At 34.7% G+C, this 27,272-nt stretch overlaps 4 protein-coding genes across 4 annotated transcripts in view; all 4 read left to right on the forward strand.

Annotated features, from left to right (window-relative positions):
• Nucleotides 1–7,196, forward strand: part of LOTGIDRAFT_234474 (hypothetical protein) — a gene marked incomplete at its 5' end in the record, with an annotated part of 32,730 nt that extends 25,534 nt beyond the window's left edge. The window contains 5 exons of the mRNA XM_009062416.1: nt 1,246–1,779; nt 4,637–4,732; nt 5,130–5,458; nt 5,698–5,899; nt 6,297–7,196. Coding sequence (XP_009060664.1) covers nt 1,246–1,779; nt 4,637–4,732; nt 5,130–5,458; nt 5,698–5,899; nt 6,297–6,574 — 1,439 coding nt within the window. The 3' untranslated portion in view covers nt 6,575–7,196. The remainder of the gene's footprint in view (nt 1–1,245; nt 1,780–4,636; nt 4,733–5,129; nt 5,459–5,697; nt 5,900–6,296) is intronic.
• Nucleotides 7,197–13,713: 6,517 nt separating this feature from the next.
• Nucleotides 13,714–15,812, forward strand: LOTGIDRAFT_165401 (hypothetical protein; the record flags this gene model as incomplete). Its single annotated transcript, XM_009062417.1, has 2 exons — nt 13,714–13,849; nt 14,899–15,812. The coding sequence occupies 2 exons, from the start codon at nt 13,714–13,716 to the stop codon at nt 15,810–15,812; spliced, it is 1,050 nt and encodes a 349-aa protein (XP_009060665.1).
• Nucleotides 15,813–16,237: 425 nt separating this feature from the next.
• Nucleotides 16,238–17,242, forward strand: LOTGIDRAFT_165402 (hypothetical protein; the record flags this gene model as incomplete). Its single annotated transcript, XM_009062418.1, has 1 exon — nt 16,238–17,242. The coding sequence occupies one exon, from the start codon at nt 16,238–16,240 to the stop codon at nt 17,240–17,242; it is 1,005 nt and encodes a 334-aa protein (XP_009060666.1).
• Nucleotides 17,243–19,454: 2,212 nt separating this feature from the next.
• LOTGIDRAFT_234475 (hypothetical protein) lies at nt 19,455–26,413 on the forward strand (the record flags this gene model as incomplete). The annotated part of the gene is made up of 13 exons (XM_009062419.1): nt 19,455–19,632; nt 20,365–20,505; nt 20,831–20,941; nt 21,141–21,215; nt 21,522–21,654; nt 21,990–22,194; nt 22,613–22,753; nt 23,184–23,535; nt 23,988–24,258; nt 24,521–24,647; nt 25,192–25,377; nt 25,753–25,962; nt 26,264–26,413. The coding sequence occupies 13 exons, from the start codon at nt 19,455–19,457 to the stop codon at nt 26,411–26,413; spliced, it is 2,280 nt and encodes a 759-aa protein (XP_009060667.1).
• Between the last annotated feature and the right edge of the window lie 859 nt (nt 26,414–27,272).

Raw genomic sequence — 27,272 nt, forward strand, 5'->3', positions numbered from 1 at the left:
AATAAAAGTAGGTTATCTAAATATTAAAGTGTCACCTTTTATTCCTAACCCTCTCAGGTGTTATAACTGTCAGCGCTTCGGGCATGGAACTCGGACTTGCAAAAGTTCGTTGCGATGTGCGCGTTGTGGCAAGTCTGGGCATGACAGCAAGGATTGTAGTGATACTCCTTGCTGTTGTAACTGTGATGGAAACCATGTCGCTTTTTCCAAAGACTGCCCTAAGTGGAAACTGGAAAAGCGCATCCAAACAATTAAAGTTGAAACCAGAGTTTCCTACCCCGAAGCGCGGAAGGCTGTAGAGGGAGAAGTTCCCTCTACTCCTTCTGGAAGGACTTTCGCTAGTGTTGTCAAGGCTTCTACTAGATCCATAGAATGCCAAACCGACATCTCATGGCTTAAGCGTTTACCATCTGCGTCTTTAGCCTTGATACCATCTGATCCGGAGGCAACTGCATCTACATCATCAGCTACTCAGACTCCCCAAATTGAGAAGTCAAGAGATGGTGATAGTAATGCAAGTCAGCCAGCTAAAGACGTTCAACCGACTGGTAAACAGTCAAGACAAGCTAAACGTAGTGAAAGTCTTTCCAAAAATGACAAGATAACCAAGAAACATGGATCCGCCTCCAAAAAGGGAGGTAGAGATCTTTTGAAGTCTGCCATATCTGATAGTATAGATATGGAGGCTTCCGAGGTTGATGCGGAAGTTCTCAACCCTCCTTACCGCAAACCTCGTAGTCCAGTCAAACCACCCTGACAATGCATCAACAAAATAATATAACACAATAGAATTGTCGAGGTTTAAGTCATAATCCTAATGAAGTTCAGCTATTAATGCAACAATACAATCCGTTGGCTATTTGTCTCCAAGAGACTTTTCTCAAGCCAACGGATTTGCGTTTAGTGCCATTTAAACATTTTGTTTCCTACCACCGAAATCACACTCAATTCTCCTCTGCAGGTAATAGCCGTGCGAGTTACACTCCACGTGCCTATTACCATTTGTTCCATCTACTTACCACCTAGCTTATCATTGAACCTGAGAGAATTGGATGACCTTGTTGCCCAGCTTCCTTCTCCTTACATTTTGTTAGGAGATTTCAATGGTCACCATTCTTTCTGGGGTAGCTCCGATGATAATAACAGAGGAAAATTAATAGCTGACTTCATTTATGACAATGATCTTTGCATCTTTAATGACGAACCGCCTACGTATTTCTGCTCAAAAACCTTTTTCTCATCTAGATCTGACAATTAGCTCCCCATCTTTGTTCCAAGATTTTTCTTGGAGTGTCCACGACGATCTCTGCCACAGTGATCATTATCCTGTAATTCTACGGAATAATGGTCCTTCACCAGTAGACAGGCCACAAAGATGGAAACTCTCCAAAGCTAATTGGCCTCTCTTTGAGGCTCTTTGCATTTATTCTTTTTCTCAAGATGATCTAGATGAGGCAGAAGACCCGATGGAATTATTTACCACTATCTTTCAAGATGTATTGGGTCAGGCGATTCGTAAAACCTCGGCAACTCCAAAACGATTCAATAAACCATGGTTTAACGAAGACTGTAAGACAGCACTGAAAGAACGTAATCGTGCTCTGCGACTGATTGAACGTTCTCCTACCGCTGACAACATGGCCTCTTTCCGCATTGCACGGGCGAAAGCCAGGCGGACTATCCGCCAAGCAAAGAGGTCGTCATGGCAGGAGTATGTTTCAAGGATCAACAGTCGCACGTCTTCCAAATCAGTCTGGGATAGGATCCGTAGGATCAAGGGTAAAGCGGATACAATATCTGTGAACCATTTAGAGGTAGATGGTTCAACTCTCACTACTCTTCCAGATATTGCGAATTCCTTAGGCCATAATTTTTCTTATAATTCTTCCTCTAACTTTTCCTCGGATGCTTTTCGGAGAGTGAAACTCCGGGAAGAGAGGAAAAGACTTAATTTTGCATCAAAAAACGAGGAATATTATAATGATAAATTTACGATCTCGGAATTAAAGTTTTCTTTGAAACAGGCTCATGATACAGCTACTGGGCCTGATGATATATATTATCAGATCCTCAAAGCATCTCCCTTACCCAACATTAAAAAAACTTTTATGTATATTCAACCAGATTTGGGATGACGGTGTATTTCCTCCATCTTGGAGGATCGCTACCATTGTATCCATTCCTAAACCTGGTAAAGATCCTACGAATCCTACTAATTACCGCCCTATTGCATTAACCAGCTGCATATGTAAAACCATGGAACGAATGATCAATCAAAGGCTCCTTTGGCACCTTGAGTCAAACAATCTTCTTACCAACCTCCAATGTGGATTTCGGTCCCAAAGGAGCACTCTTGATCATCTCGTTAGATTTGAATCGTTTGTCAGGGATGCCTTCATCCAAAATAAACATCTTGTAGCCATATTCTTTGATTTGGAGAAGGCTTATGACACCACTTGGAGATATGGCATTCTTCGTGATCTCTTTGACTTCGGTCTCAGAGGAAGATTGCCATTATTCATCTCCAATTTCCTACATGATAGGACGTTTAAGGTTCGACTTAGCTCCATTTTTTCAGATCCTTTTCCTCAGGATAATGGAGTTCCACAGGGTAGCATATTATCCGTTACCCTGTTCTCTATTAAAATTAATTCCATCACGTCGTGCCTTAGACGGGGGGTTGATGGCTCTCTGTATGTTGATGACTTTCAGATGTGTTATGGCTCTACAAACATGCAGACGATTGAGCGTCAGTTGCAGCTTTGCTTAAACAACTTACAGCAATGGGCAACTGACAATGGATTTAGGTTTTCGAAATCCAAGACCGCCTGCATGCATTTTTGTAAACGAAGAGGATTGCACCTTGATCCAGAACTAAAGCTGGATGGTGCTATCATTTCTGTTGTGCGGGAATTTAAATTTTTGGGACTTACTTTTGATAGCAAGCTTTCTTTTCGTCCCCATATTAAAATCCTCAAGAACAAATGTCTGAAAGCTCTCAACATACTGAGAGTCTTATCCAATACTGACTGGGGAGCCCACCGAAAGGTCCTCCTCCGATTATATCGAGCTTTGGTTCGTTCCAAGCTCGATTATGGGTGTCAGGTGTATGGTTCGGCTCGTCAATCCTATATCAAAGAGCTTGATACCATACACCATCAAGGACTTAGAATCAGTTAGGTGCGTTTCGCACTACTCCAGTTGAAAGTCTGTACGTCGAGACGTGACAGGCTTTCATTGCAGTACGCTATCAAGATAGCATTATTGCCACAACATCCTGCTTACTGCCCCGTATTTAGACCTTACTTTGAACACCTGTACGAGGCAAAGCCTCGTGCTGTTTCTTCTTTTGGAGTCCGCATTCAACCCCTTATGTCAGCGGCTGGTATAAGCCACGACTGTATTGCGGACTTTGCCATGACCACTATTCCACCTTAGTCAATTGCTCCACTCCAAATAGACTTTAGTCTATCGAGCAACAAGAAGTCATAGACAAGCTCTGTTGTCTTCAAGTCTAAATTTCTTGAACTAAGATCTAAATATGGGGATTTTGCTCCTTTCTATACAGATGGGTCTAAGGATGGTGATAAGGTAGCAGCCGCTACAGTTACACAATCCGAAGTTCTATCTGTAGCTCTTCCACCAGCAGCCTCAATATTTACTGCAGAACTAATTGCCATTTTACAGGCACTTGAGTTTTTTCAGTCCTCTACATCATTAAAAAAAATGTATTATATTTTCTGATTCTTTGTCCTCATTACAAGCTATTAATAACATCCAGCTTGTACACCCAATAATCGGGGATATATACAAGCTATCTGGGCCGAAAAAGGACATTGTCCTTTGTTGGCTCCCCAGTCACATGAATATACGGGGGAATGGCATGGCAGATGCGGCGGCTAAGGCTGCTTTGTCACTGCCTGTTTCCCCCTTTTCTTTGCCTTTCACCGATTTTAAATCGATGATAAGGTCTTTTATTCAACATCGATGGCAGCTAAGATGGGATGCTGCAGACACTAACAAGCTTCATGCCATTAAGCCTCTCCTAGGAGACTGGCCCTCCTCCTACTGTGCCAACAGGAGAAATGAAGTTGTTTTGTGTCGCTCTCGTCTTGGACATACTCACCTCACCAACTGTTATTTGCTCAAGCGAGAGCCTCAACCAGTCTGTGAGCACTGCCAGATCTGCCTGACAGTGAAACACATTCTGATTGAGTGTAAGCATCTCAAACCTATAAGATCACAGCACTACCGTGCTGTTTCTTTATTTCAGCTTTTTGCGCAACCTTCTCTTTATTTTAAATTTTAGATGGATTAGTCATTGTTTGTTTTAAATATTTTGTTTGTTTTTAATACCACCATGTGGTGTATTACCTGTGACTATTGTTTTTAGTGTTTTTTTGTAGTCATTAAATGACTTTTTCTGTGATATGGTTTTTATCGTCTTTTTTGTTGTCACTATGTGACTTTTATGTGATATTGATAGGTGTTTTATTGTTTTAGTTTTTGTATTATATTAACGTATTATGGAGCTATATAGCCCGTTTGGTGCCGATGCTCCTTAATACATTTCATTTCATTTCCTGTTGTTATATATATGGCGGGACAAGTAAGAACCATATTATCTGTTATTTAGGTCGGGATGTTGATTACCAGACCAGTAATGGTATAGCTGTTAATTGGCAAATTGAAGATCCAGAATCTGGCCTTGACTATTGTCTCTGGGCTATAGGTAAGCAAAGCATCTCAAGTATGAAGTGAATTGTATATATAAAATTATATCATCTGAATTATGATTGCTCATCTTTGTAAAGGAAAAAATGTTGTGCACTATTTTTTGTTTTTAATTTGTATTAAGGTCTAAATAAGGATATTTTTTCACATTTTCTTACGGACGGCGATAAGATAGCAGCCGCTACAATTACACCATCCGTTGCTCTTCAACCACCAACCTCTATATTTACAGCAGAAGTGTTCCCTTTTCATAGGTTCTCGAATTTTTTTCGTTCACTACATCATAAAAAAATATATATTTCCAGTTAATCGGGGATGTCTTAAGTTCGTGTTCTGTCCAAAAATAGTGTTAGCTTTTGATTAAAAAATAGTTTTGAAATTTGGAACTATTTTAGGGTCTGTGAGAGGAGGAAATGATATACAGAAGTTTACAAGAATACAGAAAGATGAGAATAAAGCTAGTAAAGAATATATTGACAGAGAACCTATAAAAGTTTATTCTACTATTAGATGTTATAATAAAGTTGGTCTACAAGTAACAGTTACAACTGATGGTGTTCAACTCATTGATTCTAATAAACTTATTACTAGTAGTGGGCAGATAACCCTTTTACCACAGACCACAACCCAATATCAACTATCACAATATTGTCTTACACTACATCATTCACTTGGTATTCGCTGGCAGTTTGGTTCTAACAGCTATCAGTCTACATCAGTTATGGTAAGTTAGAGTAAATTAGTCAGAGCCGGATACCCCCATCGGACATAATATGCTATCCACTGATGATTATAAACTAGAGAAAGAGATAGATGTTTATTGTTTTATAGGTTGGACTATCTACTGATGATTATAAACTCGAGAAAGAGATAGATGATTATTGTATTGTTTTATAGGTTGGACTCTCTACTGATGATTATAAACTAGAGAAAGAGATAGATGATTATTGTATTGTTTTATAGGTTGGACTCTCTACTGATGATTATAAACTAGAGAAAGAGATGGATGAAACTGGTATTAACTATGATGGTGTTAAATTACAAGGATTAAAACTGAAACCAGAGACAAACTATATGGTGAATATTTCTGGTATTTTACTGGGCAGATTGAATAATTATATAAATCAGACTTTCTCTACTGGTTATCAACCACCCAGTGTTAAAGGTAGGAATCGTTTTATGTCCGAAAACCATTTTGTATATTTGCAACGTGCAGATGGATAACTATTGTGATACTCTTTGGCTGCTTGTAATTTTTCCTTATGGATTTATGTGAGGTGTATTTCATGGACTCAGTACAGTAGCATCATATTTAGGGAAGGACTATAGGGCCATATATATTTGCCCCCCCCCCCCCCACTCCTCACCCTCACACATTTTCTAGTTACACCCCGTCATGGGTACATGCATATTGATAGATTTTTATGAATTCTGATTCTTCTTTTTCTTATACTTATATCTTGACGAGATAATTTCCTAGTTACCGAATTTTTTCTTGAACAACAGAGATATAAAATTGTCCAAACTGTCTGGGTGAATTACAATTGCTTTTGTTATTTCAGAAGACAGAGATATCAAAATAGCCAAGACATTAGATGGTCTAACATTAATAATATTCTGGATAGATATATTTGTATCAAACTGGAAAGCTTTAATCTTTGAAGTTAGTTTGGGTACCAAACAAGGCAGTGGAGATGTTATACAGTGGCAAGAAACAAGAAATGACAGAATCCGTTTGACATTACCTAAACATAGGAAATATAAACAACTATATCTTACTCTTACTGCAGTGGATCCTTGTGGTTTATTTACTACTATTCGGAAAATCATTGTATTGTAAATATTAGATAACTCGCGCCACCGTTATAGAACTATATCGAGTAATGCCTCCTTACAGTAGCATTTTAAATCCACATATTCTTTTCTTTATGTATATCATAGACGGTTTATGTTATCGGTAACTGTAACATTTTTTAATACCATGCCCCCTTAAGTATAATGTGCTTTTAACATATTAGTAGCCTGTCCTAATTTGTCTTTATATAAACGTTTATATATCATTCCATTTCATTACGTATAATGAAATTTGTATACCCAATATACCGCCTTTACCAGCTACTAGAGCGCGTTTGCCACCATACATTTACAATTGTTTTTTTAGTATAAATATAATTGAATTCGTAAATTTGCGGAAAACTGAAGGAGCTATTTTCAATTGTCAAGAACTGAGGAGATACGCCTATTCCTATATCAAAATATGTAGAATTCAAGTCAGCGTTACTATAGTTGCCCAGACATCATTGCTACGGCGTCTCGGGTTTTCCGACTGCTCCGACAGGTCATTTTGAGTCTTGATATTCGATAATTGGATAACACGTTTTCTTGGCGCTGGCTGCAATAAAAAGTTGGAATGTTATTATTATGTATGATGAAACGAAACAATAAATAAATATTTTATTTTTCAACATGGATTTATGTGACCACATCTATCGTTAGCCTTTAGCCACCCAACTTTGTCGAGTTTAATTGTGAATTAAAGTAAAGCGCACCATGTTATTTCTTTTTAGATTTACATGTGAGTGGAGATTATGTCGGTGACTGCATTTTCCATGTTCGCCTTTCTGTTTTTGAAATATGAATTTTCAACTTGATTAATGCTATACCATTGACACAGAATTGTAAAATCGTACCGATTTATACGGCTCATATATAATAGTTATATTGGCTAAAGATTTGCTATCTAAACGCATACGATATATGTATTTTTTTCTTTCATCCAGAGTCAATTCGCAGATATCAAGATTGAAAATGACCTATTGGAGCAGTCGGAGAAAGCGAGACGTCGTCATTTGTACTAACATACCGAGATTATAATCGGTTGAAATCTGAAGAAGGTTCCTTATTTCAGTATTCCGAGGCTCTGTTCAAGGTTGTCGTTTCACAGAGATGCCGTTTTCTAAAAGTACAATTATCTTCGGCCATGATTAGTGTTTCTGCATTCCTAGGGAGTTGGTATTTTGGAAAGGAAATTTTTAGGGAGAGGAAAGAAGTCTTCAATCAAGCTTTGAAATTGAAAACTCTTTACATGTCACTTGAAGTCATGTTTTTTCACAGTTTATAAATGTTTTTTGTCTTTTAATGGGAGTATCTTTCGACGCTTTGAAACTTATTATCAATATGAATTGTATGAAACCAAAGTTAAATACAAAACAAACGACATTGAGAGGTGAAAATTGTAAACAAAGTGAGAAACATCAACTTAGCCTTATGACGAATTGGGATTTTCATTGGAATATTTAATCTGTTGACATGACCTAGCCCCCGCCAAAAGCGAAAACGTTATCTATTTGCATGGTCTCAATGCATGTCGGATTGCATTCTTTATACTCTTTACATAAACGCATTCTATCAAACTTGAATTATCGTCGAAACGCCGACCTCCCAAATGCTCCATTCATTGACGTATCCAGGAAATAAAATTTGCTATGCAAAGGTATTTATAAGGGGAAAATAAAGTGTTTGTGCATGTCTTCGATTGAAGATGAAGACACACAAATTTGATAATAAAATTATATGATAATACATATTTGATTTGTTTTTTCATAAATGCATGTTATCAAAGTTGAATTAATGTAAAACGCCGACCTCTCATAAGCTCTTTTCGGTGTCGTAGCCAGGGAATAATCTGCACTATGGTAACTATGTTAGGGCATTTAGAAGGTGAATTATATTGATCTTATAACTATGTTTCGGATGTACCCGTATCATACAATTTACAATCAGATACAAGTCAACACTTGAGTCGGGTTAGCTCAGCGAACTCTATCTTGCTCTGTTATTTCGATATGTGGGGCACAGTATTGACACATCAGTCGCTAAACCTTACTATTACCCCTCTCCCCTGTCGGCAATGCAGTCCGGCACAGCTGACATGCCGCCGACATGTGATTCATTTATCTATTTATTTATTATAGCTTTGTTCACTCGAGTATTTTCGTTACCTTCGTTGAGAATGGGGACGTTTTGTGCTCAGCAACCTTTCTTACCTTACACATGTTTTCTATTTAAAAAAAAACGTTTCGCACTTTATAATGTAATGTTTAATGATATTGATAATAACAAAATCTTCATTTAAAAACGACACAGAGATAGGCAACACAACTGAGCTTTTAGGTCAAATCCCGATACTCATCGATAGCCAACCCCTTATGGACAACGAAACACAAAATTTAACAAACAAATTACATTGATGAAACCGAATAAGAGTCTTGAAAAAGGAAAATAGTAACTAGTAAGTATAAAACTTTGAACAAATATACACAAATGCATAAGTGTGTTTAAGATGGATAATTTCGATACCAACAAACAGAAAAAAAACTTTGGAATTCGAAAAAACCAGTTTTAGTGGTGTTTTTGCGGGTGACCCAACCTCACTCAATTTCATGATCATTTAGAAAGAGTAAATATATTTCCGTTTTCGAAATGTTGTTTTCCAAATGTCCCACGGCTGATTATAATAAGGTGCAGCATTGCACTAGTCGATTGTGTCTTTCTCACAAATGAATGTAAAATTGAAACATTTTTTGTGAAACCGAAAGTGCAACATTAAAAAGTGTATAAAAATTGGTCCTTGTAGGTGCATTTTGGAACAATTTTCGATAGACTTTTTTTTCATTTTTTATAAAATCAAAGGAATATGACATATTTTTTAATTTTTGCAAGTTTTTTTTACATTGAAGTCCGTCAGTTGTAGTCAGAGGCCATGAAACATTGCATTGCAGCGAAATCGATGCAATTTGCCGGTTGACACTAATTTTCATTTGTTCACCCATTTTACACGTTTCTGTATGTATTATACAGTATTTTTTTCTGATCATTTCAATGTCTGTCTAAAAACGTTGAAGGTCACACCCGGAGACTAATCGTCATGATATCATACAAATATGAAATACAAAATATTTATCTCCTTTATTTACAATCTCAGGTCCGTTATAAATCGTTTATGTCTTAACACATGTTTAATGACAATCTTGACACAAAGCTCTTTACATCAGATGTCGTGACATGGTTTGAACATTAAAACACATTAAGGTATATTTTGTGTAAAGATCAATGTCTTCTTTCGGCTATAAAATTAACCTATAACATAATGTCAGTTCATTTTCCTATTTTTAAAGAGTTTTGGCAAAGTTTCAAGTGTATCCAATGAGGCTTACGCATTCTTTTTGAAAACCTCCTGGTTGTGTTTATGAATAGAATCTCTTCATGTGGGTGTGTACACTTCAATTCAGTGATAAATGATCACTTCGTCAAAAGACTTTAACAGGTAGACAGGAATATCTGCACCTTAATGGTTAATGTCTTAAAATAAAGATTACCTCTGTGTTACAATATGGACTGTTTGTAGGAATTTTGTTGATTCCAATGGTTTTAAGGTAAGTTAACTTTCCAGTTGCAATACTAAAAAATAACTTAGGTGGAGTACAAACCAGAGCATCCAGGCACGTTGATTATATTTGTTGCTTAGCATAAGGTGTGTCATCTATTTAAAATCATGCAATATCTCAGTCTTAGACACTCAAATGAAAGGGAACATTTGCAGAAAGCAAGTAAAAACTAGAGCCACACGTGGCACAGAGTGGGACTTTGCAAATATAGCAATTTGCCAAGAGCCCTGAAAAAATCAACCTTCGACGACAATTAGGTTAAGTGCAAGAGCAGTTTAAAGTTGAGAAATTGTCATTATTTACAAGATTCTAATACCGGAAGTACATGCCAGACCATACAAATGAGAGTATCAGCTGATAGACAAGGTCAATGACCTTTGATCTTGTAAAGGAGGTCTAAAAAGGTCAAGATCAAGAGATATAAGTCATCAAAATTTCAAATTGCACACGGCTATAAAACCGGAAGTTGACATAGGACAGCAAATATAAAAGAATAAATAAATAGCCAATGCCAATGACGTTTGATCCTACAAAGGTCAAGGTCAACGAAGGTCAAGGTCAAAAATTGAAAAAATTTTGAATTTCCAAAACCTGTTCCCGTTTTTTAAATATGAAGCGGAAACAACCGTACTTCTAAGACAAAGTGGCTCAAAACATGAGGTAATTGTGTGCAAAGTTCCATTTCGAACAAATGTACACTTTGCGAGTTATATCCCTTGCCAAAAATGTGAATAATGAGTAATTTTACCCGGATGTACCACGTCCACCTCAATTTCTTTTGCATAATTTAATTGATATTCAAAATGTGATGTTGTGTTCCAAATTTCAAGCTTCTACATCATACAGGTCAAAAGATATAGGTCAACAAAGGTCAAAGGTTTTTTGGAACTATAAAGCTGAAACAACTGAGCTGTTAACACAAACTGGCCAAAAGGATGAAATAATTGTGTGCAAAGCCCCTTTTTGAACAAACGCATCCTATGCGTGTTATGCCCCTTCCTTTAAATGTAAACATTAGTAATTCAACCCGGATGTGCCACGCCCACATATTTTTTTTTTATCATAGGTGAATTCATATTCAAAGTGTCTAGTTGTATTCCAAATATGAAGGTTCTACATCAAATAGATTATAAGATATAATTACATTAGGCTCAAAGAGACACACATATTGTAAAAAAAAGTACGAATTTCAATTTTGCTTTAAAAAAACTTTTGTTATATATCATTGGAAAAAGCATGGAGAGCACATTAAGAATCCGAAAAAATTAACCCTCTAGGTTAATTAGGTCACGTGCTAGTCCAGTCCAAATTTGCGAATTTGACTGTTTTGGACAGCTATAAAACCGGAATATCAGCTGATAGCCAAGCCCAATGGCCTTTGACCCAATGAAGGTCAAGGTCATCAAAGGTCATGAGATATGAGCCTTCAAACTTCAAAATTCAACCGAAAATAGCAAAAAAGCTGAAGCAAAAGTTTCTTTTAATTTTTTTCTTCATCAAACTCGGATAAGCCGTATTTTCTGAATAAAAATCGACGCATTTCAGAAAAATCAAAATGGCGACCAAAGTATCAAGTTCGGACCGGATTTTATCTTCTTCGTTTTTTTGTCACAACGTTGGCTATCGATATTTAAAAGTTTAGTCGCGCTAAATTAATTAGACCGGTAGTAGTTCAACCGGAAGTGAGGATCGATTTCCCGTTTAAACCGGAAGTAAAGTAAAAAATTTGACTATACAATTTTGTTTATATTCTTAAACTGTCGTTGCTCATTTTTTTTTTAGACTTATCAGACAAAAAGCAAAAAAGTTGCAAAATTCGGCCGAAAAAAGTGTGCTACAAATATTCGACTTCCGAATTTGGTTTAAGTGATATCTTCTCAGGAATTACAGGTAGATTCTAGAAATGAAAACCGGAGAAAATCGACCGAAAAATGCAAATTTTAGAGCCGATTTTCTACTTTTTGCACATGTTGAACTGTGGCACTTCCGGTTTTGCAAAAATGTTTCAAAATATATTTATGCAACACGTTACAGAAGGTCTAGGAAAGTACTGCAGTCAAAAACAAAAAAAACAAAAAAAAAAATAGAATAGGCATTTCGATAATACACTGGGACTTCAATTATAATACCTTATTAAAAACTGGGATTGAAACTGTTTTAACAGCCGAAACTAAAAGCTTCAAGCTTTTCTCATTCAAATTACAAATGTCTGATTTTAGATAAGGTTTTCATCAAGTTTTGTCAAAATCCATTAATAATTGTGCCTTCTAAATTGTTTACAAGATAAAACTGAAATGCGTTTTCGAGAATAAAGGCAATAACAAATTAATAAAAATAATAATAAGATATTTTTCAATAGCCTATTTTTGATTTTCTATAGGGCTAATAAACAATTTCACACGGTTTAGTCAAAATCCTTGTCGAGTGTTTACGGGCTAATAGTTGAACGCGTTTTCAAGTCAGGAACAAGGGAAATAATTTAGATTAAATAGTTTTTGATTTTCAAAAGGGTCCGTCCTTGGGTGTTTATTAAAAATTTTAAAAATTGTGAATGTTCACCAGCAATTGTGGGTGACGCCAATATACGCTCCACAATGTGAGCGTTTACAAAAAGTTGTTCGAGTTGTCTTCACATTGGTCCGGGGTCGTCCTTGGGACGAATTGTCCCTATCCCATATAATGTGTGGGTCCTCTTCCTTATTCTAATACTTTATTTCTGTTTCGAATATTGGGACTTTTATTTCCAGTATTACGAAAAAACATTTTTTATTGTATGCTAGTAAAAATATATATTTATTTGAGAGGCCACGTCTCAAACAATCTTCGGCTATGTTGAAACATATAAATATTCAACTAACGGTTTATTGTCCCATCCAAACGACTAGACGCCTTTTTCATGTCAGCCCCTCACTGACAGGGAGAAACCGGGTTAAAAAACTCGAAGTTTTTTATCTCGACCTATGCCGGTGACCTTCAGGTCAGTGCGCAAGCGGCTCCCTTTAATTTTTGAGATGTACACTGAAATATTTTTATAAAATGTTTTGAGATTGTTCAAAACTTGAAGATTTGAAGGTAGGCTATTCCAAAGTTTAGATCCCTTAAAACATAAACTGCATTGGTTAGTGTAGATCGTGGCTTCTGAAGTGTGAGTCTTTTAATATAATTTGAATATATTAGACTGCGGTGAAACTCGACCCTGGATGGTGTGGCGTGAGTTACTCGGTCTCCTTCATTCTTCCAAACTCGATCTGATCATGGTATTTCTTGTTGATTGGTAGTCGAATGGTTTGGTTAGATTATCTGTTATCTGTTGGAAAACTCGAAGACCTGAAAAAAAAAGAAAAAAAAAGAAAGTGAGAAAAAGAGGGAGGAAAGAGGGGAGGGGGGAAAGCTTTCACAAAAGGGGGAGAGATGTTCTCTAATGTTTCTGCAATGAAACTTGTTAAATTGATTGGATATAATTAAAAAGTGTTAAGAAACTTTGAGTAAAAAAAAACTTAGCCTATATGTTCAAGACAGATTTGGTTATAAAATGGAAGTAGGGCATATAATGACTCGGGCGTCTGCCGGGGACCCCCTGCTGTGTTTGGACCCTAAGTTACATAAGTTAAGAAAATCCGCCGAAAAACACAGTACGCCTATGAAACGAATGATTTCTTCATATGAAGGTAAACTATCATAATGCTGGTCTCGACCTATGCCGGTGACCTTCAGGTCAGTGAGCAAGCGGCTCCCTTTAATTTTTGAGATGTACACTGAAATATTTTTATAAAATGTTTTGAGATTGGTCAAAACTTGAAGATTTGAAGGTAGGCTATTCCAAAGGTTAGATCCCTTAAAACATAAACTGCATTGGTTAGTGCAGGTCGTGGCTTCTGAAGTATGAGTCTTTTAATATAATTTGAATATTGTCGGTGTTCTGATGAAACCTAGTAAGTCAAAAATTTTTAAAATTGACTTATTGGTATCATAATATAGCATTTTCAAAGGGGCATCTTATATTAAAACCTTGTACAGCAATAACCAATCAAATTTCATTTATTACCTTACATACAAAACATCTAAATATAATTCACCTCAAAATGTTCTAATGAGACCTCGTATGTCACATGTTTTGATAACTTGAAATTAACTTCTGCAAAATCTTCCTTAATGTAAGTAGCTTTCATTAAATTTTTTCTGAATGATTTCTTATCAATTAATAACGTTGTATAGCATCATTTGAATTAACATTTCTGTGAAAATGTATTCAAATTTGTCTGAAAAAGTGTAAAAAAAAGCATTCGCTAAAAATTGTGTTAGAGACAGGAGGTTTTATCACAACACATTGAAATCTTGATAAATTATACAGCTGTTTCTCGAATATTTTTAAATAAATGTGAAAAATATTAAAAAATATTTTTAAGAAAAACCTATTGTAGTTTTTGAATATAGTTAAACTTGGTATTTTGGGAGAAAAATTAAGTTTTGACATACAAGGTTTCAACATAGCATTTTGATTTCAGATTCAAAATGATGTCTAGAGGAAAAAAGCTTTTACAGATGAGTCTTGAAAAGAGTAACTCCAAAAGTGAAATTAGTGATACAGCAAATTTAATCATGTCTAGTGTACTAATTACAAATGGCTGTAAAACCGTTGACAAAATAAATACGAATCCATTAGAAATAAACGCTCCTAGACAATCACCAAACTCATTCCCTTAATTTTTGTCTGAAGGAGCACCATCAGAAATAAATCCTGATAACAATTCTAGAAACCTAGAACTATTCTCTGTACATGATATTGCCAATAATTCTATCTACGATATTGTCAACACTCCTGCCTATGATATTATCAACTCGCCTACCCAAAATAATGTCAACACTCCTGCCCATGATATTATCAACTCGCCCGCTCAAAGTATTGTTAACACTCCTGCCCATGATTTTATCAACTCACCTGCTCAAAGTATTGTCAACACTCCTGCCCATGATTTTATCAACTCACCTGCTCAAAGTATTTTCAACACTCATGATAATTTAAATACACCTCCCGTCCACAATATTGTCAACAATCCAGCGCATAGTATTGTCAACACTCCTTTGCATGATATCATCAACTATCCTTTACACGATATTGACAACGCTCCAACTTTCCATGATATTCTTACCTCTCCTGTTAACGATGTCAACAATCCAGAATCATCAACTATTCAAAATGTCATTGATGAAATGATTACAAAGGCTGAAATGCATCATACCTCTTCACCTGACAAATCATTGGAATCTGGACACCAAGTTAGTGATTCTGACTACACCCTTGAAGATGATACTGCTTTTGATGATGATACAGTTCAGCTAAATCCGTCCAAAAAAGCCAAAAAGGGGAAGGCTGGTTACACAAAATGGAAACAAAATCTAAATCAAAGCCGAAGAGAGAAAGGTTTGCAGTACTTTGGGAAAACAAAAGATGGTGAAACACTTAAAGATGCCAGGAGCCTAAAACCACGCTGTAACTGTACATTGTCTGGGAATAGGAAATGTGTCGAGTTCACAGAGGAAATGAGAAAATCGATAACAGAGGAATTTTGGGGTCATATGAGTTGGGACCAGCGACATATTTTCATCAACTCTATGGTGGACAAGATTTAGCCTGTACAGAAAAGAACAAAAGCTGCTACTTCAAGAAGATCTTTTACCTTTCAATATCATCTGAAACATTCTTTTATAAGAAAACCTGTTTGTAAACAGATGTTTTTATCAACTCTGGATATTGGAGAATGGAGTGTAAGAAATTGGTTAACAACTGGTAATGATGCATCAACATCGAAATCAAATCTCAAAGAAAAACATAAAAGAAAAACACCAAACAATGATCACTATAAACGTAGGGAAGATGACAAGTTGTTTCTTAAAAAACGAATTTCTGGAGAAATTACCAAAATTACCATCTCACTACTGCCGTTCAGAAAGCTCTAAACGATATTTAGAACCACATATCAAATCCATGGCGGACTTATACAATCTTTATATTGAAAAATGCAATCTTCATAATAAAAAATCGCCAAATTCTGAAGATGGAGTTTGAACTGATGAATCTGTCTATATTTCATCCACGAAAAGACCGATGTGTCTTATGTGTTGCGTACGATGCTGGTAATGTAGCTGACGATATTTGGATTACTCACAGGCAGAACAAAGAAACAGCCAGATTAGAAAAATCAAAGGATAAAGCTTTGGCATGGAATGGAAGTGAAGGTGATAAAATGCTTGTTATCACTATGGATTTGCAGGCTGTTTTGCTGTCACCAAAGTTACAAGCATCAGCTTTATACTATAAAACTAAATTAGCAGTACATAATTTTACATTTTTCAATTTAGTGACAAATGATGTAAAATGCTATGTTTGGCATGAAGGGGAGGGTTCCTTGACTGCAAATGAATTTTCATCGTGCATTTTTGATTATTTGGTAGAGAATGCATTAGGCTTTGATATAATTGTCATCTATAGTGATGGCTGTGGATATCAGAATAGAAACGTCACATTGTCAAACACACTGCAATATTTTGCAAACATTTATAAGAAAATGGTAGTACAGAAGTTTCTTGAACGTGGACACACACAGATGGAGGTTGATAGTGGTCATTCAGTTATCGAGAGAAAATTAAAACACACCAATATTTATTGTCCAGCCAATGATATTGAACTTATTCGTACAGCCAGAAAGAATCCTCGTCCATATGAGGTCAAATATGTCGACCATACGTTCTTTCAGGATTTCAGCGAGGTTGGAACCATGAAATCAATACGACCTGGAAATCGTATTGGAGATCCCACGGTATCAAATCTTCGCTGTCTGAAATACACTTCAGAAGAACCTATTCAGTACAAGATAAAGTATACTGATTCTTATGCAGAACTTCCTGTACCTAGACGGACCAGTATCATACCAGGTGGAAAACTAAAGGCTTTATATTCGTCCAAGTTAAAGATTAAATCATCGAAATATAAACACTTACAGGAATTGAAGGAGGTTTTACCTAAAGATTACCATAATTTCTATGATTCTCTTGAGCAATAATTGACGCTGATACATTAGTAACTCTATTTTAATGTGTCAGAACGTAATTAATTAATCTAGCCTGCCAATTTTGTTTTGTTTTTTGATTGTTATTAGTTTGATTCCAAATAGGATTCCGTCCATCCATAATCATGGCATACATAATTTATGTTATTATGTTTTGTTAACCTGTTTTTTTTTAATAAAGGTATTTCAATTTAAAAGCTATTGGTAAAATGAACAAAAAAGCTCGTAACTCACAGAATTCTGATAAACAATCCTCGTATGTCATCTAATTTTGTCAGAATCGGACCAAACATTAATTCTTTTGCTTAAATCATATCAGAAGACAAAAAACAATATACTACTAGATTTTGGGATGTTTCTTGTTGCTTCATGAAATATGGGAAAGTTTTTTTGCTCTCCTGAAAAATTAACAATTTGGACATACAGGGTTTCATCAGAATATAATAATATATTAATAATAATATATTATATTAGACTGCACGTCTGCCGCCGCCCCACTCCCCCCCCCCCCCCCTCCTGCATCCGCATCCCCGAAATGAGACTCATCAATTCCTCTGTGGAATGTCTAATTTCATTCAAAAGCATATTCAATCATTAGCTTTGTATGTTCTATCAAGCTCAATTTGTCTATATCACTGGGTGGGTCAACCTTTGGGCATGTCTGGCGGGCATTGACCATTCTTCAGTCCTGGAGATATACTTTTGGTTGTCTGGCGGGACAAACGCAGCAGGCAGTGATCCATTTTAGCCCAGTGTGATGTAAATGAATTGAAATTAAGGTGCACAGCTCCAAAATATAGCACCTGAACACGACAAAAAAAACTTAAAATACGGAGGCAGAGACAAGAAACATACACGACACGTTGTTGGAAGCTTTTTAATTGGTTTAGATGCACCAAAACACGGTAAAGTACAGTTTTCTTTTACTGTATTCGAAAACTTTCAAATATGTCGAGTGAAAGCCTGACCAATACTTATTGTCTGCGCTTATAAATCTCTCGTTATCTCACAAAATCTGAAAGAAAATGCAATTTCAGACATCAAATTCCAAATCTAGTCCAAAAATTAGTCAAAATTAGGACAAGAGGATGTCTAAAAATAGCACGGACTACATTCGTATACAATCATCAGCATATATTAATTACTGGAGTCGGTCCTATATGACTTGAGGTTCTTTTATCTATGTAAATTGATTAATCGGGTTGTTGCCCTTTACTCGCCAAAATTTTAACAACACTCTCGCAAAAAGAGACCACAATATTAGGACCTTTTATTAAAGTAAATGTAAATTTAAAATAGACGTGCTACACCTGAATTTTCAGTCATAAACAGACTTGTTTTTAAAAAGACCCGAAGGAATTAAAAAAGGAAAATAAGTGCGCAACGCATTTACGAATTTTTGAATTTTGAAAAAATGCTTTCGGTATTATTTCAAGGTTTCAAATTAAACTACACAAGCAAAATAGGTATAATATTAACCTTTCGGTCGGAGACAAAATTCATTGCTATTTCGTTAACTACGTGTAAAGAAATTTCGAATAGAAAAATTGCAAATACGTTTATGAAATGATCTTTAAAATACAGACAATTTACGACGACATATTTCACTTTTTATTTTGAAATAAAAACTTTCGTTTTCACCTACATGAGAAGTCCATATGACCAGCCTCCATCTTGTAAAGAATGGCGTTAAAAAGATGTTAATTCAATTTTCTGGAAATAAAGTTTTTAATTAGAAATAAGAAGTAAAATATGTCGTATGTGAGCCACCATAATTGAATACAAGGTTGTATAATTAATACTGTACATTGTATTTCAATTTATTATGCAGGACGGTATATTATACTGAAAAAAAATGTTGTATTGGTTGGACGGGTACAAGTTGTAACAAAGGTAACAATACCTTAATGATTTGTAATGGTCGTTTGTGTTACAAACGATTAAGAGGTTTAATTAATGTTACAAGCATTGTTTCGCGTGATTTGAAATGAGAAAATGGGTTAAAATTATTAAAAAAATATCCGAACCGAAAATGACTTAAAATGTCCTGATGAACAATTCAAATTTTTCCCTTCCGTCAAATAATTTTGTGTCATTCATTTTGTTCTGACGACAGAATACAATGAATTTCCAGCGTCCTGTCAATTAAAAATAAAATGCCAATGCCATTCAAGAATTGACATGATTACTGTTTATTATTGTCTTCATGTCAGCAATTTGTAGAGGAAGGTCTGATTCAAGAGCCTGTAATGAAAATTTTCCCAACTCCCACATTGTTCTGCCTGATAAAACCACAGTAAAGAATAGTGTGGGAAAATGTATTCGACCTAATGTATATGAATGTAAACAGGAAGGGTTTTATTCAGCTGGTTCATTTTGTAATAGTAAGTAATAATTATTTGTTCTATATCTGTTTAATGAATCCGAAATTCTTAAAACGCAAGTTAAAATCTACAAAAGTATAATAAACATTCAACCATAAATGTGATGAGTATTGCCCATGAATGGATTTGAAAAACATAAGAAGCAACGATCTGAAACGCAAAATACAAATTGTCAATACACTGTTAGCAGCTACAGGGCGTTTCGTTATAAAATGTAATTAATGAAGAAATCTTAATCAACTTCAAATCATTTATCTATTATCAATGTATTTCAAGATTGAAACATCGCAAATATAAAGGATATGATATTTCAATTAAGCCTTCAAATCACATTTAAAGGTACAGAAATAGCTTTAATGTGATTTGAAAACTTTGTTGAAATATTATAGCCATTTTAAAAATTCGATTTATTAGGTCGAGTAAGTGATTCAAAATGGTTGTGTGTGTTATTTCTATGTAAGAACCATATGCAGTTTCGTATGATTACAAAACTTCGCTTAACGAAAAGTAGTTTCGTATAGGATTGCTCCGGTGCGGGATACAATTAATACAAAGATAACAAGGTCATGCCGTGGAACATTGTACAATTATAACTGCTATTTTATTTCAGTCTGTTCTGCTGTTAATAACTGTGATCTGGAATATTGTACAACTAAACCAATGATATATTTCAGTCTGTTCACCCATCAATAACTGGAATATTGTACAACTAAAACTAATGATATATTTCAGTCTGTTCACCTATTAAAAATTGTGATCTAGAATATCGTACAACTAAAAGTGACCAGAGATGTCGGAGATGTGAAGGATTGGTAGCAGATATTTCGTGGTATCGAGCTTATATCATATCGACGGATAAACGATTTTGTAAAAGTAAGTTGTCCGGTAATAAAAGAACGTGTAATAGTGAGTAATTTGTTGGTTTTCATAGCGCTGCAAAAATGACATCGAATAATTTGTAGTATGTTTTCACATTGTAGTGATACCAAGCAAGCAAGTAATTCTTACAATCTAGAATTGACATTTAACCTATTTGAAAACGGCATGTCAAAGTCTCATGTTGGTTTTACAATGTCAGGTTCAAGAGTCCTTCAGTATATTTTAATCTTAAGATTTATGATGCAATAGATGTACACTTGACAACCCCATTCATAGATATTTAATACAATGTTAGGGTTTTATCTTATTTTATTTATAGAGTCGTGTTCATGGAGACCAGACAGTAGATGTTATCCTGGTACATGTCGAGATGAGCTGTTTTCAAATTGTTATTGTTCTGTTGGATTTAGTGGAACCCATTGCAATAGAAGTGAGTGTGTGTATAATGATTATTATTATTGTGATATTAAACAGCACCTAAACTTTTTTGAAGTGGAATCTTACATTTATCTATCACCTTGCCAACAGTTAATGTTTGTTTTGTAAATTTAGTAATACTAATTTGGCATTCATTTTCTGACTCGCTTATTTTTATAATTTTATATTGAGGTTATTTATTCTCGTTTTAGTTACTGCTATACCTGATATTCTATACAATCAAGTGACATTAACTGCTTATAATGGTGAAACTGTTGATGCTCCTGGTGATTTTGGAGCTGGTTCTCCACAACCAACAACATGGACCAATATAATGAAACCCAAAGATCTATATTACTCTTTTCAATCAAACTAATATAAACCAAATCCTAAACGTCCACCATTTGTCGTGGATTATAAAGTTGGTATTATTGAAGGAAGTATAAGGTTCACAAAGTGTAGGTTTTAGTTTCAAATTGTATATATATACTTATTTTCATTCGCCATGAGATTATGACGTGGGCTTGAAGGAAAGAGATCCGAGTTCCATGATAGACTTACGCGAACATTAATTAATTAATTTTATACTGCAGATGGCCGAAATGGAGTCAAAACACAGACCGTCAGTTGTACCACCATCAGGAAAGATAATCCTAATCAAGGTTTATTGGATTGTACTAAAACCATAAAACGTACATTCCCGGTTCCCTTCCAACATCTAGAACAGTAAGTGATCACTTACCTTGTATGAATAAAACAAGACAATTCCGTTAATCAATGTCTGGTCAGACATTTTTTTGCCTTTGTTTCTAATGTTCTGCAGCTATTATGTAGCTAAGGAGAAAAATACTCACTTATATCGAAATATTTTTTTTTAAAATTTGACAACAACAAGAAACGTCTGACATTAAGTAATTTATGTAAACTAATGTTAAGAATCGCTCGCGTAAATCATATCCTCAGCACGCCAACAGTGCTAGTACCCCACACCGTAACCATTGAATACTGACTTATAATATTAGCAAAAAATTTAAACGTGGCTTTCTTAACATTTTTTTCAGACTGTCTTTCAAAATAACAACAACTATTGGAGGATTTGTGAAGATAAAAAATTTAGAAAGAAATGTCTACAACACCTACTACTACACACCAAACTCAATGTCACGTGCATTTGAGATTAAATTTGACAATGTACCACCGTACCATTGTCAACCTGTCGACAATTGTAAACTTACCATGTTAACTGATATTGACATAACTAAGAAGGTGAACAGAGAAACCACAAATTATTATTATATTGAACTGACGATAAACGGGTGGGTGGAGGCAAAGTTGAGCAAAAAAAAGCAGTAACTGTGTTACATCACGTGCGACATCATCTGCAATGATAATTTCCTCAATGTTGATATATTACTAACAATATACTGAAATGTTACAACCGAGTACAAATAGAAATAGCGACGTTGAAATTTTGTCTAAAAAGTGATAATGATGAAATTGGTCAGATTGTAATCAAATATATAGACAACCATTTCCTTGATTAGATATTTTGTTGTATCTACATTAATGAAGTGAATATCTCAAATCGTGTAGGTTGGCTGCAGTTTAAACGTAGCCTACACACATCTGATCAGCATCCATATAGAAATTCAGAAAATATTTGTTCGATATTTATTTTTTATAGGTAGAAAATACGGTTTATTGGGACGGTTGGATTGGCGAAGATTCTGGTATAGCTAAATATGAATTAGAAATATTCAGCATGAAGTCGGTAGGAAATGAACTAATTATAGACAAACGAATATTCGACACGGAAACTACATTGGTAGGTATAATAATTGATCATGTATACATGTAATTTTATCCTCCATAACCTTATCCTTAATATGACAGCAGTGACGTACTATTCTTTCTAGTATCTATCATATTTGGAAATGAAATTAAATGAATGGATTTGTACATCCTACTTTTCTGTACCATATGGGCTAATGAATCTGGGCAACGTCATGCAGGCTACAATGAGGGAAATTATGCAAGGACAGCGGCACTGAGCCACCGCGGCTCGCTATCATATTTGGAAGTATTACATCTATATATATTGGCTCTTTACCTATGTCCTTATTAAGAAATAACAGTTGTTTCTTAGCGTGCTGTGATACAAAATGTCTTACAAGGATTATGTCTATATTCTATGAATATTACGAATAGAAAATTTATTAGATCATTAAATCCATATTTTTTCTTTTTATTAACAGAAGAGCCAACAATTTAATTTAACAATACCAGGTGTATATTCTGTTATACTTGCTGCAGTAGATAAAGCTGGTAATATTAGACTTGCTAGACGATGTTTGATATTCGATGATAACAGTGAGGTATCAACTGTTCATAATACTAATTTAAAAACCAGGTCAGCATCACCTTCTACTAACTACCTTTGGCAACAAAATCATGGTCCTGTTACTATTGACTGGGAAAATAGATATATTAATACTAAACACCATAATGGTAAATATCTAGCTGGAATCCAGGATTATCATGGTCTAGATCCAGAATATGATGATCATTATGGAATAAGAACAACGAAACACATTGATAATGTTCAAGGTATTAATCAAACTATGCTTTACTTTTTACTTCGTTAAATCAGACAGTTACTAATTTTCAAGAGTGAATTGTATCTTTTTGAATTGAAATGCATTTAGGTGAATCAGCCAAAACAGGCTATATAGCACCTGAATACGATAAAATTATGACGTCTTAATTCAAAACTATAAAGGTATGAACACAATAGATAAAAAATGACACAATAGATCAAAATATAAGAATGACAAAACAGATAAAAACACCTGTATATAAAGATGGTTAGTGACATAAATAATGTATGTATTATACGGAAATTTATAGTAAAACCATTGATTTGGCTAATCAGTACAAACGGTTATTTAGAAAGACGCTAGCATAATATTTTAAATGCCGATTTGGGAGGTAATGATTTATATGTATGACTGCATTTTAATATTTGTAGGAATAGTACGTTATGAAACATTATGGGATAGATGACCAAGGAGGTTCTACCATTCAACCAACAGATACTGATTTTACTACTACTGGTAATCTGAACCAATCTATAACAATTTCTCCTACATTACAAGATGGCGACACTGTTAAATTTTATATAAGAGCTTATGATATAGTAGATTTCTACCTGGAAGAATCCACCACAGTTTATTTTGATATGTCTCCACCTGTTATAAAAGATCTATGGTTAACTAAAGGAGATAAAGTAGATTTAGCTGTACATGGATTTCAAGATTTCGATAAACTTGTGTAAGTAATATTTGAATTATCTTGACAGCTTAGTGAACCTAACTGTTATTTCTTGGAATTGAGTCTCACGCTAAGAACATTCCTCTCTTAAAGCGAAGAAACACATCATAATCACTCTTTATCATAAATGGTGCATCATTCATGTGACCGTATTTATAGTAAGCACCATATAAATATGGTAGAAAATACATGAGACATATTTCTAAAACATTATCACAGATTCAGGTATAATACATGTATTCTGAATTCTGCTTATCAACAGAATAGAATGGATAGCTTATGATCTACACAGTGGATTAGAAACAGTGGAGTGGAAACTTTATGATAATTTTACTGGTGATGTTATATTACAGGGTTCACAACATATACCAGAACAAGGCGAAGCACAGGTTGGTTATTAAAAATAGGTCAGCTAGACTAGACTTCATTGAATTATATTATACACATTGACTTGCCTTAGTACATATTTCAAAATTTGCCAGCTTGATTCAAATCTGTATCTGCGCCTAGTAATCGTATTTTATACTTTGACTTACCTTTGGTCACTATCCTATCAAATAGTATTTGCTTCTAATTGTGGTGGCATTCGACTGGTACTGGTTTGTCTTGTTCAAATTCTGGCCTCAATCGAATGGCACAGAAACGGATATATCGTATTAAAATTGTCCATTCTATTCCTTTCAAAATTTGGAATTCTGACTATACCTACTTTTTGTGATACACGTAGAATGCATTCTTAACCCTTTTCAAACTTGTTGTAGTGCACTTTCGGTTGAATCCCAAACGTGCAGAACACAATAATAATAACGTTTTAAAAAAATATGAGTTGAAAATCTTGAGTCGAAACTCGTGAGCAAATTTTAACGAATGTTTTAAAAAGTCCAAAATCATTGTTATTAAAACTAACAGCACGTCTTCAATGTTTTATTTTAGACTCGTAAAGAATGTAAAGAGAAGTATCAAAATTCATCCCGAGGATCTTGTCATTGTTATTGTACACCTGCTTTTGGTTGTTATCTTCAACATTTTCAAGTTAAACCTGGTGTATCATTAGATAAAGGGACTGGATTAATTGACGGAAAACATCAAGGTGTACATGATTATGATTATTATATTGAAGTTTATGTTATGAATAATGCTAAATTATATTAGACACTCACATACAAGGTACGTAGAATTTACAATTTCATCACATATACTAAACACATTAGATGCAGTGGTGTTTTTAGGAAACGTCAGTGAGTGGGCCGAGCAGGGGCCACACAATTTTTCAGGGGGACACAGACCACTGTTTCACTATCTAAAAATGATCGAAAAAAACCGCCGGCCTCCCTCTAGGCCCCGCCGTATAATATAAATATTGCAATATAAATATATAAATCATTAACAGGAACGTAATAAAAAATCTAAAACAGAAAGAAGCAAGCCCACCGATTATATTTACCACGTGATCATAATTTTGAAATTGTCACATATCTGCTTTTATCTTTTCAGATCACCATTGATACAAGTCCACCACATGTTGGTGTTGTACATGATGGTAGATATGATGAACCGGAAGTAGATTACCAACCAGACAGAATTCTACAGGCACATTGGGAAGGATTTTCTGATAAAGAAAGTGGTGTGAGATATTATCACTATGGTTTTTCTACTGGATGTTTAACTGCTGAAGACTTTCATTTTGAAATCCAGAACACTCCAGTACGATTTTAAAAATATATCATATTACTAATTTATCTTTGTTACTAACAAAAACTACACATTCGGTTTGAAATCATGACAGCATGCCGAATAGATTCAAATGCATTTCGAATTGCTTTCGTCATTCTTTTTACTAATTATAACATTAAGGTAAAATAAATAAAATATATATATAAAAAAAACATTGGTCACGAAATCGATAGAAGTGTGGAGTATTTAATATCATTTCAATGTTTATTAAAGGGAACCAAACTTAAACCTTGTGATGATTTTACATTAACTATGAGTATTTATTTTTCAGGATATACATGAATCATCAGTAACCCATGCTACCTGGGTAGCACCTACAGATGGACAGTATTATATCACAGTTGTAGCCTATAACGCAGCTATACAACCCTCTCAACCTGTATGTTCTGATGGTGTTGTAATAGATTCAACACAACCTTAGTAGTAAGACGGGTACTTTGTAAATAGAACGAGAACAATATAATTAGTTAAGCAAGTAATTTGGGAACAATGGAAATCATTAATAAATAGAACTAAGGAATGACGATGAACGAAGCACTTGAAAAAAATGGTGCCAAAGAGAACAAAGAATCTTGGAAGTGGGACAATGCGATGCCAATATTGTTAAATGTGTGTGCGTCGTCGCCTTTGTTTTATAACAACGATTTATTATGGTTATTTTTTTCATTGTAACTGTAATTTATCGGTCATCGTAAAAGTCATAGAGTTATGAATGTCCTTTTGAAGTCTTGAACTATAAATTTGTTATACATCCATTTAATTCAAGTGGTGACATGTGTCCTTTTGTTCGTAGAACATCTCATGCCAATTCACACTCTACATGTGTGCCGTGGAAAAGAATATACCTAATATTCATTTTTTGTAAAACATATATGAAATACATTTTCTTCGATATAATGATAAAAAAAACTTAAAACAAAAGTTGTACCAATCCTTCAACCCTCATTATATGTTGTTATTGAAATAGACGGTAGGGTGGGTAAATCTGTGAAATCTAGAGCCATGAAAAAAAGGATTCTGACAAATAGGAAAGTTGAATATCTGAAAATAGACTCGATAATGGAATTATCAAAACTTTTGTTGGTGATTTTAGTTGCATGTCAACTCGTCAATTTAGCATTTTAATGTAATAAATGAAAATGAAATGAAATGAAATGCATTAAGGAGCATCAGCACCAAACGGGCTATATAGCTCCAGAATACGATAAAATAATAAAAAAAACTAAAACAATAAAACACCTATCAATATCACATAAAGGTCACATAGTGACAACAAAAAT

This window comes from Lottia gigantea (genome assembly GCF_000327385.1).
Source record: "Lottia gigantea unplaced genomic scaffold LOTGIsca_51, whole genome shotgun sequence".
Classification (NCBI taxonomy): Eukaryota; Metazoa; Mollusca; class Gastropoda; family Lottiidae; genus Lottia; species Lottia gigantea.